At 40.6% G+C, this 19,730-nt stretch overlaps 1 protein-coding gene across 1 annotated transcript; it reads left to right on the top strand.

Annotated features, from left to right (window-relative positions):
- Window positions 1-343: 343 nt before the first annotated feature.
- Window positions 344-19,571, top strand: TNMD (tenomodulin). Its single transcript, XM_005700117.2, has 7 exons — window positions 344-605; window positions 777-908; window positions 11,201-11,341; window positions 11,554-11,655; window positions 16,787-16,940; window positions 18,567-18,736; window positions 19,194-19,571. Exons 1-7 carry the CDS (start codon window positions 558-560, stop codon window positions 19,401-19,403), a joined length of 957 nt encoding a protein of 318 aa, XP_005700174.1. The 5' UTR covers window positions 344-557; the 3' UTR covers window positions 19,404-19,571.
- Window positions 19,572-19,730: the final 159 nt, after the last annotated feature.

Here is a 19,730-nt window from a genome sequence, read left to right as displayed (position 1 = left end):
TAATTATAATTTGTTGACTACCTATTGATTTTAGTCCTCAAAGAGCTTTAATATAGAGAAGGCGGCACTATCTTATTCATTTCTGAATCTCCTATACTAAGCACAGTGCTTGACATTTAATATCCTTGCAACAAATATTTGTTAGATCAAATGGAATTGAAATTAGGTCTCCATTCCTTTCTTTGTTTTGTTTGCTTATTTCTCGAGTATGCAGCATGCATTGCCACTGATATTTTAAGTTCATAGTGAAAAATCATTTCAAAGTGTCCTAGGCTTGGTCCCCTTCCAAACCAACCCCCAGGACAATAGTTTTCATTATAACCTTCTGTCTTTGCCATTCTGGATGGAATTCTGTGCACAGAAGTTATATACATATATGGGTATATCGGTGCAACAAATCACAGCACAGGAGCCCCCTGGGCTCCCTCAGGCTCTGGTATGACATATTTGAGCCATATAAATTCAGCTTCTCCTCTGGCATCTGTTAATCGACTCACTTGCAACTCCACCTCAGCAGTGGTCTAAAGCAGGGATAGAGTGCTGTGTGCTGAGAGACCATGGCAAAGAATCCTCCAGAGAACTGTGAGGACTGCCACATTCTAAATGTAAGTTTATTCATATTTTTTTCCCTTTTCAGCAAAAGCATGGCTTTACAGAGATATCGTATTGCTATGTGAACATTAAAAAGTGAAATTAAAAGTGACTTTGAATTATGGTTTGCATTTTTAAAGGCTATTGTTGATTTATTTTTTTGGTTCTCTTCGTATTTTGCTTAGGCAGAAGCTTTTAAATCCAAGAAGATATGTAAATTACTTAAGATTTGTGGATTGGTATTTGGTATCCTCGCCTTAACTCTAATTGTCCTGTTTTGGGGGAGTAAGCACTTCTGGCCTGAGACACCCAAAAAAGTAAGTAAATGCACACTATTATCCAAAGTTTCTGTTTTGAGTTTATTGAATTTAATTAGTGGTTGACATGTATATTCCTCTGAAAATGAAAATCACTAATTTTGGTTTGCATTTACTTTCTGGTGATGTGAAAAACTGAACCAAGATTTCGGTTCTCTCTTTTTCTGCCTGATTATTTCAGCAATGGAAAACAAAGTTGTTTCCGTATTTCAGGTAGTAATGATAAGATATAGAATTATCCATTCTTTTGTAATGCTTGGTTTTAAGGAGTTAAAGTTCCTCCTAGAAGAAAAATTAGTTCCATTCTTTTGTCATGCTTGGTTTTAAGGAGTTAAAGTTCCTCCTAGAAGAAAAATTCTTACTGTAAGAAAAAACAGTTTTCATCTTTCTTTCAATTATCTAGGCAGAAACTGATGGGAAAGAAACCACCAGAAATGTCAGCAAAATATTTTCAGGGATTACGTTTCTGACTTAATGCATCTGCTGTGAGGACAGGCAGCAAACTCCTTTTCAGAAGGAGTAATTCTCATACCTGAGTTCACATTTATTTGTGACTCAAAAACAACAACAACAACAACTAGAGCTTTTCAGCTTCTCACCACAGGTTAGTGTTATGTTAGGGTTTAGCCACAGTTGTTGTTGTCCTGGTGAGATAGTAATGCCACAAGGTAGAAAAGTGACACCAAGTCATTAATCACAGATGTCTCAGAATGCTTCTGATATTAGGGTTAGTGAAACTTGGCAGGCCATTGTAGTTGATATTAGTGTACCTTAGTGTTATTGTCACCCCTGGGCTCATACGCAATGAGCAAGTTGAGCTGTGACTCAAAGAAAATCATAGCCCCTTCATGCCAACAATTTCCATTTGAAAGAGAATTAATCAATTTACAAGCTGTAAAGTGTGAAGATGGTTTTCTGGCTTTATCACATTTTTTTTTCAGGGTGTAGGATGTTGCTATTGTTACCACTGTTATTAATTATTTGCTAACAGACATAGGAAGGGAAAGGCACACATCCAGGAGGCAGGATGAAATAATGGGGAAGGGAAGAAGAAAATAATGGTTGTTCTGAACCATTAGGGGGCTTCCCCAGTGACTCAGCGATGAAGAATCCACCTGCAATGCAGGAGACACAGAAGGTGCAGGTTTGATCCCTGGGTTGGGAAGATCCCCTGGAGGTGGGCACAGCAACCCACTCCAGTATTCTTGTCTGAAAAATCCCATGGACAGAGGAGCCTGGCAGACTACAGTCCATGGGGTCACAGAGACTCGGACACAAGTGAAGTGGCTGAGCGTGAACCATTAGGAGCCAAAGGAGTGAGAGGAGCAAAAAGGAAATAATATGGATTAATAAGGAAGGACACTGGGGTATAGAAAATAGAAAGTCAACTGCAAAGTGAAAAATGAAAGTGAAAGTCGTTCAGTCGTGTCCGACTCTTTGCGACCCCATGGACTATACATTCCACGGAATTCTCCAGGCCAGAATCCTGGAGTGAGTAGCCTTTCCCTCCTCCAGGGGATCTTCCCAACCCAGGGATTGAACCCAGGTCTCCCACATTACAGGCGGATTCTTTACCAGCTGAGCCAAAAGTCAACTGGACAAGTGTCTTTAAAAAAAAAAAAAATCAGAGAAGTAAGACATAGCAACCTTCGGATTCTTCACCTCTGCTGCCACGCTGACTTTCATTTAGTCCCAGGGGCTACCTTATCAAGTTTAAACAGGAGAAAGAATAGTGAACTTTCTTTGCTTGTTTTTTTTTTATACCTTGTTCCAGAAAGGATTTTTTTGCATCATCCATTGCATATAGTTAGCCCTTGCTCTTTTCATTCTCACTGTTCTCTGCTTCTCAAATGCTTTCTGTTCACGTGTTTTTCTAGAGAAGCCATCTAACGTTGGGACTAGCAAAGTTGGCAAAGCAATTAAGATCAGGAAAGACATAGTAAATAAATAAGAGTGCCAAGATACATTCTGATCCCATTTTGCTATTACATAACTCATTCCCAAGATGACACGCTCCCCACAAATTGAATCTTGGGTCCTCTTGACAATTACAGATGGGCTAGAGAAGGATTGGGCTTCCCTAGTGCCTCAGAGGTAAAGAATCCGGCTGCAATTGCAGAGATGGAGGAGATACAGTTTCAGTCCCTGGGTCAGGAAGATCCCCTGGAGGAGGGCATGGCAACCCACTCCAGCATTCTTGCCTAAAGAATCCCATGGGCAGAAGAGCCTTGTGGGCTACAGTTCCTAGGGTCTCAAAGAGTTGGCCACGACTAAATTGACTGAGCAAAGCACAAGAGGAGACTAAGCCGTTTGCCCTTTATGACCGTAATGTACTTAACTGGGTGTGGTCAGTCACTGGCCCTTTCAGCCAGCAATATGTTTCTGCCTAAATATGGGGCTATATGACTTTTCTGGTTTTATTGTAGCCATTGTAATTGGAAATCTTATTCTGAAAAAGTTTGCACTTTCCTAAACTTACAGTGCTATTTGTCTCAGTGTAATTGTAAATGACTATGTGGGGACCTTGCTTTAATCTAACAAGGTGTCAAGCTCACTAACAGAGTCCTGGTCACCTCTGCTTTTGTATTGTATCATCTTTGCTTCTCACTCCAGTTTGCTTTTCAATGCAATCCTGTGATTTCCTCAAAGCAAATGTCAAATCTTGTCACTGTGGGCAAAGACGAGGTGGAGTATGTTACCAAATAAAGTTTATCAAGAACCAAATCTCTCAAGAAGTAATCCATTTGAGTATGTAACTTTTTAGCAAAGGAATTCTCAGAAATGAACACAAAGCAATCTGGTAAAATATAATAAATAGGTGTCTCCTGGGGTGACTTTTTCTGCCGTGAGCAAAGGTTATTTGTTCTCCATTCCAATGGGGAGTTGTGATTTATTGCCTTTGATATTGAAGTCCAGGCCTTGCCCCAGAAGACCAGCTTATGTCCACTGCAAACCGAGGAACCAGTTGGAGATGTGGATGCTCCACTAAGTCCACTACCTTCAATTCCCAGACAAAGAGCCCCAGGGAACATCTAGGTTTCCAATGGCTAGGGCTGCTAATAAGGCTGCCTTAGAGAGGACTTAATGAATGCTGGGAAGTGAAGAGAAGTCAGACTAGTCTTGGAAGAAGATTTGCAGGGGAAAATGATTCAGGCATCTTGCACAAATTAAAGAGGCTCCCCTTAAGAGTATGGCCTGGCAAGAATCATCAGTTAGCAGATGAAAACCCAGGATCTTCTGGACTTTCCTTTACAAGACTGTGGGACCTGTGGAGACTGTGGGGACCTTGGTGGGGAAAACCGGTGATGCTGTTATGCTCATGGATGACAGTGATGTGTTTGGCATCGCAGGACTCCCTCCAAGTTTTTAATGTTTGCTCCTCTAGCCTCCAACCACACCTCATTTTTATTTTGCTTTTTGACATTTGCTTATAATAAAGTGTTTATTTAACATTCCACATCTGGTGTTGACATTTCCATGCCAGTAAGTTCTCCCCTCCTCCTCCCATTACCTCCCACCTTGATGTGGACAAAAGATCCAGATTTTTGATCTGAAATGGGAAGTGAGCTAACACCTCAGGCATGAGCACATGCACACGTAAAAGAGGAAGGGATGAAAATAAAGTGAAACAAGGAAGACTAACTTTGAGAGAACTGCTGCACTCCCTTGAAGGCTACAGATCCCCAACCCACGGCCACATATAGAAACCACTTGAGCTGAATGACAGCCAGTCAATTGAGTTCTATATTCAGCTTTCTTAAACCAAGCAGAGGGCATCTATTCAGTCCCAGAGGTTTCAAGAGGGCATCACAAGGCTCCACTTCCATGCAGTGACTGTCCAGACATCTTTAAAGCAAATTCCCTAGAGATACATTCTTGCTTAAGGCTCCCTGTATCACACATTGAACTCGAAACAAGGAGAAATCAACTCTCCAGCTAATTCATTCATTATGGAAAAAACAAGGCAGAAAAATCCTAGCTTTTAAACCAACAGTTGATAGATATAGCACAGACCTTGTAGCCTATCCTCCCTCCAATCCTTTGTAGAATGAGGCAGAAGAATAATAAACTAAATAATGAAAGTCTGCCCTTCCTGCCATATATAGGAACGGCCTGGTGATTTTAGGGCTATTTGGAAAGCCTAAGTCCTAAGGCCCACACGACAATCTGCAGATTCCTGGGGATGTCCCCTCACCTCCTGCATATAAACAGGATGAAATGAGAATGGTTAGGATAGGTGGGCATCTGTCTGCCTCCCCCTCACCTCAACTGCAGATGACAATTCAAAGAGTTTCACTCAGGACTGCAAACCCAACAGCATTCTAGCCTGAAAATCCTTTGCTCAGAGAAAGCACTTTCCTGATAAGCCGGGATCTGGCTTTTTTGTGCCTATTTCTCTAATACTAGTATTGGCCAGGGGCCAACTTTCTTCATTCCCCTTGTAGGCACACGGGGGATACAACTTTCTTCCCTGAGTTCCGTGGGTTTTCACAGTTTGGTGGGTGAAATGTGGGTCTGGAGAAGCATTTCATCCTCTCACGTGAAAGGTGGAGCTGGAATCTCTTTAGCAGGGGAACTGAATTTTACCAGATGGTGCCATGTCAGCATTTTAAAATTTTATTTTCCTCCCAAACCATGCAAAAGTGAAGTCCACCGTTGTCTAGAAACTGTCTTGGGTCAGCTCTCACTCTGTGTTGTTGAGGGTCCGCATCAGTCACGTAGTTTAGGACTCTGGCTACTAGGAACACATTTGTATTCAGTCTCTTTATTCTCCCAAGGCAGCATTGCTGGCAAATCACATGGTACCAGCCAGAAAAGCCCTAGGTCTTCAAAGGGAGCTGTCCTCTAGTGGCTAAGAGAGGGGCTGCGGCCACTGTAAGGAAGTAGCTCAGGAATCAACAGATAGTAGTAGTTCAACGGTTCAGCTTGACCACTGTCTACCAAATCTGAAGAGTTCATTTTGCCAAACTACTGGATATAAAATAGATTAACAACAAGAACCTACTGTATGCACAGGGATATACTCTATATATTCTCTGTCTTGTATATATATATATATATATATATATATATTCCATATCTTGTAATATTCTGTGATGGAAAAGAATCTAAAAAGCGGAATCACATTCCTGCACACATGAAACTAACACAACCTTGCTAGTTGTAGCTACCAGTCTATCAGTCAGTGGCTCAGTCGTTCATGTTCGACTCTTTGCAACCCCATGGATTGTAGCCCACCAGACTCCTCTGTCCATGGAATTTTCCAGGCAAAAATAATGGAGCAGTTTGCGTTTTCCTACTCTAGAGGATAAAATAAACTATACTTCAATTTAAAAAGACAATTAATTTTGTCAACTATTCAACATTGCATCTGGCAAGGGGTGGGAGATAAAGATGGGACCCAAGCCTCCAGAGACATTTGGTGACTTGTCCAAAGTCACACAGCTTGTAAGTGGCAGAGTTGAGGCTAGGACTAGAAACTGATCTAGAGATTTTTTTTCCACTATTCTTCAGCTGCATTTAAGAATAAGGAGTGGTAAGGGTAGTGGGTAGGAAAAACTTCCAAGTCAGCTTGAATCTCTAGATGAAAGAAATGTGGGTTTTGTTTTTTTGTGTTTTTGTGTTTTTTTTTTTTTTGAAAAAGAGGAATGTCTGTGCTGCCTAGCCAATTTTTTTTTTTCAGGGGTGAGAACTGGTGATTGAAGATACAGAAGTCCAACTTTGCATAAGAAACAATGTGTCTGTTCTGTGTTAGTTAAGGAAATACCCAGAGGCCCTTTAATTCCCACAGGCTAGTTCCTGTAATAATATGGCACAATACATTCCCTTCCCTTCCTTCCAGCCTAACATCTGCTAGCCAGCTATTCTGAGCATATATTTCACCTTTGGAGGGTGTACCTCATAAATAGACAGTAAAGAAGGACAGTGGAGAGAACAGCTAGATTAATCACAGGCTTCAAATAAACAAACTGAAGCCAAATGTGCTCAGATATAGGACAAGCTAAAGCTACTTGCCCCCAAACAGATTTATTACACTGAGGGCTCAGGCAGCCTCACTCTTTATAAAAAGCTTTTTTTTTTTTTTTTTTTCTTATCTCAGAGATTGTCACAAATGGAAGCCAGAAAGCACAGCAAACTGTGAAAGAGGGATGTTAGGGCTCATTTGCTGCCTGAGTGGAGGATTTAACCGCACTGAGGAAACAATTCCTGGGCAAGGAAGAGAAATGAGTCTGTGTTTTCTCCATGTTTTATCAGTGCACTGCTCTTATATCCCTCACTCCTTGGACTTCACCACATATCTCTCTCACTTTACTTCTGAGTCATATCCCATCCCATTGGTTTACCTGTCCCACTCCAGTGTTCTGGTCCTTGATATTTGAGATCAGCCTTACTTGTGGATGGAGCTGGAGCCCATTTGAGTGGTGCAGGAAAGATGCCCTTAAAATATCTCTTATTCTTGTTGCCATTGTGTTTAAAATCCTCCAGTAATAATTCTCTCCTTTGAGTTAAGTATCAAACTCAATTTTTTAAACAAATGCCCATCATTAATATCTTAGTGTGAGATCATTTGCCAGATAGATTTCTTTGATATAAGGTATCAGAAAAATCACAAAATTCCTAGATGTCTAGACAGGAAACAGAGGAATAGAGGGAAATCAGAGGAGGAGGAAGGAATAGAAAGGCGTAAAAGGAACAGGATATAAAAAGTACAGAAAAGGGAAATTAGAAGCACCAAAGATTAACTTGCCCTAATTTGCCAGTTTGGCAGAAGTGTTCTTATCATACTCTGACCCTGCTCTGTCATTCCTGGAATAAAGCTGACTTGGAGGCAGTCTGCAATGAGCTACGAAGAGCCCACTCACACTTCTCTCAGACAAGTCATCCTGTCTCTGCTTTAGTTTACACCCAGAGTGGACAAAATCATTTATTCCTTCATCTCCAAAAAGACCCTTAGCCCCTTAGCCAGTGAGCTTAGTAGAAAGAAAAGTACTTCTAAAGCCAAAGGCATGAGCTCAGTCTTCATATGGGCCAGTTAAGCAATGTGCTCCATGGGGACTCGGACAAGACAGTACGTCTGGATTTGCTCAAACTCACCCCTAAGCAGTCCAAAGTGGGCCACCAGCATCATCTTCCTAGACAAAGTTTGTTCCAAAAGGACACCTTTGATAATGGAATTCCATCTGAGTGAATATATAGCCCCCACCTCCCACCCAGAATTAACATATAAATGAAGTCATTCTGATCCCACTATCATTATTAACAAAAAGGCAACATGCTGGTTAATAATTACAATCAGAATGGACGCCTCCTCCCCCAACAACAATAACAAAACTCTTTGAAAGAATGCTGAAAATAATCAGGATCTGCTGAGCTTGGCAGTTTCCAACAGTTTTCATCTAGCAAGGTGTCCAAGTGAAGTGCATTGCCAACAGTGCAGGAAAATTCATTCCACAGAAGTACACTGAAATCCTAAATGTCACCAGTATGCTTCCATAGTCTTCTCCCAATGATTGAAAATACAGCCTGTATTTTCTCTTTTGCCCAGGTAGGCAGCGTTCCAACATCCCCTAGTCTCTAACCTCATTTTTCCGTGCAATAATCCATCAGTTGTGCTACTGATGAAACAAACATCCCACCCCACCCCCAGTGACTGGTGGTGTCGACATTTGTCTCAGCAATGGATAGTATTTCTAAAGAAATTCCGCCCTGTTGGGAAATCTGACAAAGCTGAATCTGCATTAGATACCTCTCTCCTCTACTTAGGTCAGGCCCACTGAGAGCTCAATTTGTTGCCATAACGTAGAAGTTTCTCAGGCTGGCCGCAGAGCTGCAACTTAGAACAAATTTATAACTAGAAGCAAATAACAAGTCTAAGGGAATTTGCTACCTGTCACAAACCAAGTCAGACTTACTGTGTTAACTCTGCAGTTGCTGTAAAGTTCTAAATAGTGTTTTCCTTCCCCTTTTAAAATGATGATATGGGGTGGGAGGTGGGAGGGGGGTTCATGTTTGGGAACGCATGTACACCCGTGGCGGATTCATGTCAATGTATGGCAAAACCAATACAGTATTGTAAAGTAAAATAAAGTAAAAATTAAAATTAAAAAAAAAAAAGTTGTCTCTTAAAAGACCTTGCCAATGCTCAAATCTCTTTAGGAAGACAAGAATTTGCCATTGGTGGGAAAAATATATTCAACAAATGTTTCAGGTCTGACCATGCCTAATTTACTTTAGGGCAGCAAAGAGGTCAGTATCATTGTTTCTTGCTTTCCTATTCAGTGACTAAATCAACTTTTCACATTTGAGGTAACAGTGCTTCTACAAGCCATTCCAACTTGTTTTTCTACTTGAGGTAGGGAAAATTTGACCAGGTTAATCTAACACTCAGTCACAGACACTGGCAAACATTAAAAAACAACCCAACCCAGTGCAAGCTCTAAAAGACTGCCACTGGGAACAGAATCATTAGAAAGCAACGCTGGCTCTGTGGATGACTTGCTTTTTCAGGCTTTCAGTTTACCAAATGCTTTTCATAAGGAAAAATGAATATGAAGAAACATGATAGCAAAAGGCCTCCTAACAACAAGGATAAGATAGACTTCCACATGGCACCATCAGGGCTGGCCTGGTTTGTGATAGCAAATTCCTTCAAGTTTTTCTTATGCTTCTAGCTGTAAACACATCTGGCTCCCCTGGTGGCTCAGTGGTAAAGAATGGGCCTGCAATGCAGGAGACCCAGGTTTGATCCCAGGGTTGGGAAGATCCCCTGGAAAAGGAAACGGCAACCTACTCCAGGATTCGTGCTTAGAGAATTCCATGGACAGAGGAGCCTGGCGGGCTACAGTCCACAGGTTCCCACAGAGTCAGACACGACATAGAAACTAAACAACAACAACATAACATGTCCTCAGTTATAAGCAATGGGCTTGTTAATAGACTGGGATACTCTATGGGCCTGGGCCTTTTGGTCCTTAGAGGTCTCTTTTAGAGGTTCGCAGAGAGTCTGGGGTTTTGTTTCAACTATTCAGGGGTAACCTGATATTTAGCTTTTCCAAGGAGCTCTTCTTGGAAGATACCATATTACATAGTGCGTATTACAATTCATGGTTATTAAATTCTATATGCAGGAGAACCTGAAGACTTAAAGTCAGCTGAATCGAGTTTGGAAAAGAGAATTCAGTAATAAACTGAATAGATTTTGTTAGCCCATAACAGAGAAGGTTAGGGGAAGGCAATAAATGTTTCCTGGAGTTTAAAGGACAAAAGGAAGCAGTTGAGGTCAGGGTAAGACTTTTACTTAATATTCGCCAAAGACAATGGTCTTCAGTGTTTAAAGAGGACATATCCAAGACTGGTAAGGCAATATTAAATCTCTGGGTAGGTAAGGAGATAAAGAGCAATACCTAAGCATTCTAAATCTGTTCAAATCTCTTTCTCAGCCCTACTGAATTTCACAGGAAGAAAGTGGGTGACCCTTGAGTACTTAGAAAGGGAAGTGGCAGTTTAAAGAAGCAGTAGAGGTTTTTGGCGGCTCCTCTTCTTACCATAACGGAAAAGCACCTTATAGACTGCTTTGCAAAATATCATTTGCTATTTAGTCAAGGGTGCCAAGAAAAACTGTTGGAATTCTTAGTAATTAGTTCAACAACTTGGCTTGAATACAAAATACTAATTCTCAAGGGATCCCTGTATCAGCTCTAGTGCCAAAAAACACCTCATTTTAATCTCAAGTCTCAGAGAATTCCCAACAGCAAGCTGCTGAAACAACACCTCTCTACAAAGGCTCTGGAAAAAGAAGATGCCCCAGATATTACCCAATGAAAGTGTCTTATGAATGAACATGCTTCCCTAGTGGCTCAGTGGTAAGGAATCTGCCTGCAGTGCAGGAGACGATTCCTGGATGGGGAAGATCCCCTGGAGGAGGAAATGGCCACCCACTCCAGTATTCTTGCCTGGAGAATCCCACTGACAGAAGAGACTGGCAGGCTACAGTCCATGGGATCACAAGAGTCGGACACAATTTAGCTACTAAACCACCACCACCATGAACAGATATCTCTGTGTGTGTGCTAAGTTGCTTCAGTTGTGTCCGATTCCTTGTGACCCTGTGGACTGCAGCCTGCCATGTTCCTCTGTCCATGGGATTCTCCAAGCAAGAATTCTGGAGTGAGTAGCCATTCACTCCTCCAGGGGATCTTCCTGACCTAGGGATCAAACCCAAGTTTCTTACATCTACCTGCATTGGTGGTCATACTGAGTATTTTACAGCTTGTTTTCCTTTGTTCTCCCAGACATATGACATGGAGCACACTTTCTACAGCAATGGAGAGAAGAAGAAGATTTACATGGAAATTGATCCCATTACCAGAACTGAAATATTCAGAAGTGGAAATGGCACTGATGAAACATTGGAAGTACATGACTTTAAAAATGTAAGTTGGATGTTTTCCCCCTAAGCCTTCCCACTTAAAATATTAGAACACTTGAGTCAAGTTAAAAATAGCCTGTAGCCTCCATTTAATTTATAAGAGAAAGATTTCCTTTTGAATTCAAATTTTGCCAGCCTGGGGCTCTGACAAATCATGACACTCATTAATTGTGGCTATTTCAGGAAGTTTTCTTATTTTTTGTGTCTGTTTTATAGGGATACACTGGCATTTACTTTGTAGGTCTTCAAAAATGCTTCATCAAGTCTCAGATTAAAGTGATTCCTGAATTTTCTGAACCAGAGGAAGAAATAGATGAGGTATGTAAGAATAATAGTAGTAGCAAAAGCCATAATTTGTTGGGGAATAATTATGTGTCAGACTTTGTACTAAATGTTTTACTCATTTGATTCTCACAATGATGATATAGACAGGTACTATTATTGTCCCCATTTTCAGATGTGAACCAAAAAGTAACTTGCCCAGTGTTACACAGTTAGAGAAGAGCAGATTGGGATCTTGAACTCAGACCTTTCAAAAACTAAAGTATATGCTTTTAGGTCCAACATTGTACTTTTCTTTTTTTTTAGTTTTAGTTTTTTTTTTTTTTTTAACTTTTTATTTTATATTGTAGTACAGTTGATTAACAGTGTTGTGTAGTTTCAGGTGTACAACAAAGTGATTCAGTTATATATATATACATATACCTATTCTTTTTCAAATTATTTTCACAATTAGGTTGTTACAGAATATTGAGCAGAGTTCCTTGTGCTATTAGAGTAAGTTCTTGTTGGTTTTCCATTTTAAATATAGCGGTGTGTACATGGCAGTCCCAAACTCCTTAACTGTTCCTTGCCCCCCGGTAAACATAAATTCATTCTCTAAGTCTGAATCGGTTTCTATTTTGAAGATCAGTTTTTTTGTATCATTTTTTTCGATTCCTCATGTAAGTGATGCCATGATATTTCTCTTTCTCTGTTTGATTTACTTCAATCAGTAAATGCTCCAGGTCCATCCATGTGGCTGCAAATGGCATTATTTCATATTTAATGACTGAATAATATTCCACTGTATATGTATACCACATTTTCTCCATCCACTCATCTGTCAATGGACATTTAGGTCGCTTCCATGTCTTGGCTATTGTAAATAGTGCTGCTATGAACATAAGGGTGTATACTCTTACATATCTTATAACAACTTATGTATATATATAGCTGAATCACCTTGCTGTACACCTGAAACTAACACAACATTGTAAATCAACTATACTTCAATAAAAATTAAAAATTAACTTAAGGATCGCAGCCATTAACATGGCTTGTGTACATTTGCTTCCAAACCAAAGATTTCTGGTAAGAGTGGTGAGCTAGAAGAACAAAATCAATCCTGCCAAATCAAAAGCCCCAAGGCCACTTGGGATCCTTGCTGCTTTTGTCAAACTTTGACATTCACTTATTCTAAAGATTTTAATTCAACACTACTATATACAAAATAGATACCAACAAGGATATACTGTATAGCACATAGCACTCTTCTGAGTATTATATGGCAGCCTGAATGGGAAGGAAGTTTGGGGGAGAAGGGATACACTTATATATGTGGCCGAGTCCCTTCACTGTTCACCTAAAACTATTACAGCACTGTTAATCAACTATAACCCAATGCACAATATAAAAGTTTTAAATAAGAAATAAAGATTTCAGTTCAACACTACCATATATAAAATAGATAACCAACAAAGACCTACTGCATAGCACGGAGAACTATACTCAATATCTTGTAATAACTTAAATATATAGCTGAATCACTTTACTGTACACCTGAAAGTAATGCAACATTGTAAATCATCTATATTGCTATTGCTGGTGCACTCAGTCATGTCCAACTCTCTGTGACCGCATGGACAGTAGCCTGCTAGGCTCCTCTGTCCATGGGATTTCCCAGGCAAAAATACTGGAGAGGGTTGCCATTTCCTTCTCCAGAGGATCTTCCTGACCCAGGGACTGAACCCACATCTCTTGTGTCTCCTGTATTGGCAGGTGGGTTCTTTATGATTAACCACCAGTGAAGCACAAAATCAACTATACTTCAATAAAAAAAAATTAAAATTAAGGGACTTCCCTGGTGGCTCAGATGGTAAAGAATCTGCCTGCAATGTGGGAATCCCAGGTTCGATCCCTGGGTTGGGAAGATCCCCTGGAGTAGGAAATGGCAACCCACTCCAGTATTCTTGCCTGGAGAATTCCAGGACTGAGGAGTCTGGCAGGCTACAGTCCATGGAGTTGCAAAGAGAGGGACATGACTGAGCGGCTAACACTAGTGATCTAGTGGCTAAGGCTCCATGCTCCCAATTCAAGGGGCCTGAGTTCCATCCTTGGTCAGGCAGCTAGATCCCACATGCCACTACTGAGACCCAGCACAGCCAGGTAAATAAATATTTTTAAAAATTAAAAAATATTTCATATGCTGGGCTGCTAATGGAATAATCTACCCTTAATATCACTAAGGAAAGAAAAAGCAAAGAAGGTGAGAAGTACAGTGTCATACAAATTCTCTGAAAGCACACCCCTAGGTCAGGGTAAGATAACCTAGGGCATCAGGGCAACAGCTTAGTGGCCCTTGTAGGCCTAGTGGGAGATGGAGGATTATTACTTAAACAACAGCCATCAATAAAGCCCAGGAGACTCTTCATTTTCCCATGATATCCTGACAATAATTATGGTATGTTGCTGTCAGTGGAGGAAGGAGTGGAACCTTAGCTAAGGATGTATTGTGACTGTAGCCAGAAGAAACAAATGGGTTGGGTTGGTTTTCTTAGTGCTTAACTGGAAAACCTAAAATGAAATTATGCCAATAGCACAGAGAGCACTCTATATGCTATAAATACCTCTTTCTTTTTCTTCTCTCTCGCCTAGGTTCTTTTACATTTTTCTCTTGCCCAACTCTCTCCATCTTAATTCTCATCTACCCATTTACCTTTTTCTTTTACTTTTCTTATTATATTGGGGGATGAGGTGGTATGGAGATCATTTTTACTTTCCATTATCCAAGTCTCATGGCTGTCACTGGCTCCCAGACATGCTATTAGTCTCCTTTTGTCCAGAGAAGTTACAGACTCTGGTTCCTAGAATTTCTAAGAAAAGGATTTCCCCCAAAGACAATGCTCTGCTCCCAAGGTCTATGGCAAGTGAAAAGTTTGGGATTTTTTTTTTAATAAGCCTAATTTGGATGCTTCCCTAGTGGCTTAGATGGTAGAGTCTGCCTGCAATGCAAGACATGCAGGTTCAATCCCTGGGTCGGGAGGATCCCCCAGAGAAGGGATGGCAACCCACTCCGGTATTCTTGCCTGGAAAATCCCATGGACAGAGGATCCTGGTGCACCCTAACTCATGAGGTTACAAAAAGTCGGACATGACTGAGTTAATAACACACACTCAATTTGGATGCATCTGAGGAACAGAGCAACTTAGATGAAAGGAGAATGAATAAGATAAAAAGCTATTATATCCAATATCACATGCTGCTTTTTACAGAAAATAATGTAAGCCTTTGAGTTGGGCCAGCCAACAATGACATTCCACACTGACATGACAAGATTTCTCTTCTGAAAAAGTTAAAGGCAGGGGCTTCCCTGGTGTCCAGTGGTTAAGACTCTGCACTTCCACTGAAGGGGCATGGGTTCAATCCCTAGTCAGGGAACCAAGTTTCCACATGTGGTGCTGCCCCCAGAAAGGTTAAAGGTAAAGGTCCCTATTGTCTCATTTTGGTCATAATTTATTTTTCAGTTAATTCTGCCAGATTGTCTAAATAACATTAAGTATTCATTTCATGATAGTGAAATTGCTTTATCTTCACGAAAATTCTATTTTTTATACTCAAGCTACAGATTGTTTTATGAGACAAATTTGTGGTCCTGAATGACAAAACCCCTTTATTCTGTACTTCCCTCACCACTGTATGCATAGTTTGTACATGTTAAATATGCAGAACAGTTATATAAATAGCCCTGATTTTGCTATCAAAGCTAGTCAGTGTATCAACCTCATTCTATACAGTCCCTTTCAGTGCATACCAAGGTCTTTACAGACTCCAGGGCAAAGGAGCTAAGATGAAGAGTTTTAAATGACTAGGAGAAAAAATTACACATAGCCATATTTCAAAGAATAAAAACAGTGAAACCATAAAACTAGAGAGAAACAAAAGAGAAAGGGAAAAGCCTAATTCAGAGTACAGGGTAAAGTGTCAAGGCCCAAGAGACAAATGGTTAGGAGATAAGTATACTGGACTTCCCTGGTGGTGCAGTGTCTAAGACTGCACACTCTCAATGCGGGGGCATGAGTTCGATCCCTGGTCAGGGAACTAGATCCCGCATGTTGCCTCGAACAGTTTGCATGCCTCAAAGATCAAAGATCTCATGTGTCATAACTAAGATCTGATGCAGCCAAATAAGTAAATTTTTAAAAAATATACGTTTTAAAAGAGCTAGGTATACAAGACAACTACTTCCAACATGATAAACAGAAAAGAAGGTAGTGTTCTTGACAAAAAAAAAAAAATTGCCTAAATAAAAACCATTCTGTCAGACAAACTCCAAGCATCTAGAATGAAAAGAGTAAAACAGTAGTAAGGGCCTTGTAGTCACAAGTTAGAGACTTGACTTCGAAACAAACAAAAAATAAAGACATGTTTGGTACTATATACCTTTAACAGGCAATCTTGAAAACCAAAATATTAGGTCCTGGTACTGCTTAACTGATTTCACCAATTTGGATTCTAGGAGTGTTTTTCAGCTTGTGATCAAATTCAACTGGCAATCCTAGTCATAAGCCTAAAATAAGGCAGGCACTCACAACATCCAAGGGGTTCCCCCATGGGTCAACAGGTAAAGAATCTGCCTGCAACACAAGCAACACAGAACATGTAGGTTCAGTCCCTGGATCAGGAAGATTCCCTGGAGGAAGGCATGGCAACCCGCTCCAGAATTCCGGCCTGAAGAATCCCACGACAGACGAGCCTGGTGGGCTACAGTCCATGTGGTCACAAAGAGGTAGATACGACCCAAGTGACTGAGCATGCACACACAACACCCATTTAAAAGAACACAAACATAAGTCACTCAGGGTTCCAGAAGGCCAAATTAAAACATACTTGGCCCAGTGAGAGACCCAGAAAATGACGGACAGCCTTCCTGACTTTAAGAGAAATTGAGCAGAGAAGGCTGCTGTTTCAGTGAGCAGACTTACTGTTAGAAGGGAGAAGGAGGAACCAGTTGCTAACTCTCCCAAAGGCACCTACTGTATGCATGGCAGAGAGCTACTTCACCGGAAGCTCTGGGACTGTAATTATTAGTCAGATTTGAAATATGGTGTTTTCCAGTATCCCATAATTTCTCACTCACTTTATTAATTTCTCTGTCTATCCCCACCCTAAACAACTGTCTTCTCTCAGAATGAAGAAATTACCACAACTTTCTTTGAACAGTCAGTGATTTGGGTCCCAGCAGAAAAACCTATTGAAAACCGAGACTTTCTTAAAAATTCCAAAATTCTGGAGATTTGTGATAACGTGACCATGTATTGGATCAATCCCACTCTAATAGCAGGTATGGCTTTCCCCTCCTCCTCTTCCTCCTCCTCCTCTTCATCCTCTGCTTTCCAAAGTCAGTAACGGGTTAATGTAACCAGCATTCAGAGACTACATTTCTAGGAAAACAAATGATAAGCTTGTATTTTCTTAGATGAAACTGTGTATGCTGACAGCCAGTGAGGAGGAGATTTTTCACAGCCAAGTTATAAATCAGATAAATTAATGCTGACAGGCTATTAAATATCCCATCAAAGGTAACGCCACCCCAATGTGAGCAGTGATAGCAAAAAGCTAATCTGTCTCTCTTTGTACATCTATATTCATTGCAGTCGGGCTACCAAACTATGGCTCAAACCACTGTGTGCCCAATCCAAGAACAGAGGAGAGAAGAGCCAAAGTAATGCCCTATTGTCTCAGGAAGGATTTTCTATGTCAAATGGTGGCATTCTCCTCAGAAGAAAGGACAGTCACTGCAATCCCAATTTCTTTGTGACTATTTTAGGAATCAGTATAAAAGCAATTGGATGCTACAGGTAGAGTTAAAGACTCCAGATCTCAATTTCCAGTCAGCCCACAGAGAGGGCAAATGTTCCTGGACATCTTATTCTGCTTAACTAGCATAGAATTTGGCCTCCCTCATCCTGGACAGCATAGATTACTATATTGCCCAAGAGAGAAGGATCTAATCAATGCAGGCATCTATTGGCACTCTTTGGCCTTAAAAAAAAAAAAAAGCAATTGTGGTTTCCTGGATTGGACACTACAACTTCTGCTTCAACATCCTTCTCCTAAATGACGTTAGTGGAGATAATGATGAAATTTGAGTAAAGTTTGTAGTTTAGTTAATTTTATTGTACCTATAAAGGGCTTCCCTGGTGGCTCAGTGGTAAAGAATCTGCCTGCCAATGCCTGCAATACCAGAGACATGGGTTCAATCCCTGGGTCAGGAAGATCCCCTGGAGAAGGGCATGGCAACCCACCCCAGTATTCTTGCTTGGGAAATCCCATGGACAGAGAAGCCCGGTGGGCTACAGTCCATGGGATCATGAAGAGTCAGACATGATTTAGCGACTAAACAACAACACATTGTACCAATGCTAATTTCTTAGTTTTGCTCATTGTACTGTGGTTATATAAAATGTTAACCTTAGAGGAAATTGGGTGAAAAGATATACAGATATTCTGTACCACCTTAGCAACTCTTCTATAAATCTAAGATAATTTGTAAATACAAAGTTTAATTAAAAAAAAAAACATTTAACACAGAAAAGAGAAGGGATGGGGAAAGAGGACAGAGGACACTATATCAAATCAGGCAACCAAAAATATTTACTGAGCACCGACCTTGAGTAAAATCATTGTGGGAGACACCAAAGTCTCCTGCCCTCAAGTTTTAATTTAACATGCTAATAAGGCAAAACAGTAAGTGTTTGATGCCAAATGAGCAAAGGTGTCTGTGTACACAGGAACGGTCAGATCTCTTTTGGAAGACCTCCTTAAAATGTCAGCTCCAGAACTCTGGAAAAGTGGTTCATGCATACCTAAATGAGGACAGTGAGAAGACACAATTAAAATCTCTATCCCCCAATGCGAGTCCCCCAAGCAAAGCAGTTGCACCACAACTTTGTGCGTATTACCTTAGTTTCAGAGTTACAAGACTTTGAGGAGGATGGTGAAGACCTTCACTTTCCTACCAGTGAAAAAAAAGGCATTGAACAAAACGAGCAGTGGGTGGTCCCTCAAGTGAAGGTGGAGAAGACCCGTCACACCAGACAAGCAGCAAGTGAGGAAGAACTCCCAATCAATGACTATGTGAGTTCTGTGCACAATATTCTTGTTTAGAGGAAAAACAAAGAGCCTTCACAAATCTCACTACTTCTCAGATAAAAGTCACTGAAAGGAAAATGGTCATTGTTTTAACAATGATGAAATAAAATTTAAGAAACTTGGAATACCTAAAAGGCTCATTCGAAATCAATCTTGTCAATATTTCACGATAAATGATAATGGAAAGGAATATGAAAAAGAATATATATAAATACATGTATAATTGAATCATTGTAAATCAACTCTATTTCAATAAAACAAAGTTTTTTAAAAAAATTTAAATTAAGAAAACCAAAATCAATCTTGATCTAGTCCATTGATATATCTCCAAGATCAGGCTCAGGAACTTAATTACTCAACAGGCCCCAACTCCTATAGTTTCATATTCCTCCCCTGCTTGGTGGACCTCTTCCCCTCCAACACTGGTTTCTTCTTCTTTCAGACTGAAAATGGAATAGAATTCGACTCCATGTTGGATGAGAGAGGTTACTGTTGTATTTACTGCCGTCGAGGCAACCGCTACTGTCGCCGCGTCTGTGAACCTTTACTAGGTTACTACCCGTATCCATATTGCTACCAAGGAGGGCGGGTTATCTGTCGTGTCATCATGCCTTGCAACTGGTGGGTGGCCCGCATGCTAGGGAGGGTTTAATAGCAAGTCTGAGCTGGAGTGCTTAAATTTCTGGCAGCCAACATATAACAAATGCATGCTATTCAATGAATTTCTGCCTATGAGGCATTTGGCTCCTGGTAGCCAATACTCCAGAATTGCTTGTAGGTAATTCTTCTCTTCATGTTCTAATAAATTCCTACATCATCATCAATGGCCTGATTGCTGCTGAACACACTGGGTAAGTGTTTGCTAAGAATATTTCCTGCAACTGAATGGAGCAGATCTGCCTCACGTGGAGGATGATGAAAACTTGCATTTCATCAGGTTTGAGGTGTAGGAAAGGGCAAAGCATAAAGATTCTCAAAT

This window comes from Capra hircus, assembly GCF_001704415.2.
Source record: "Capra hircus breed San Clemente chromosome X unlocalized genomic scaffold, ASM170441v1, whole genome shotgun sequence".
Classification (NCBI taxonomy): Eukaryota; Metazoa; Chordata; class Mammalia; order Artiodactyla; family Bovidae; genus Capra; species Capra hircus.
Note: the sequence above shows the minus strand (reverse complement) of the source record. Positions and strands in the feature narration are given on the sequence as shown.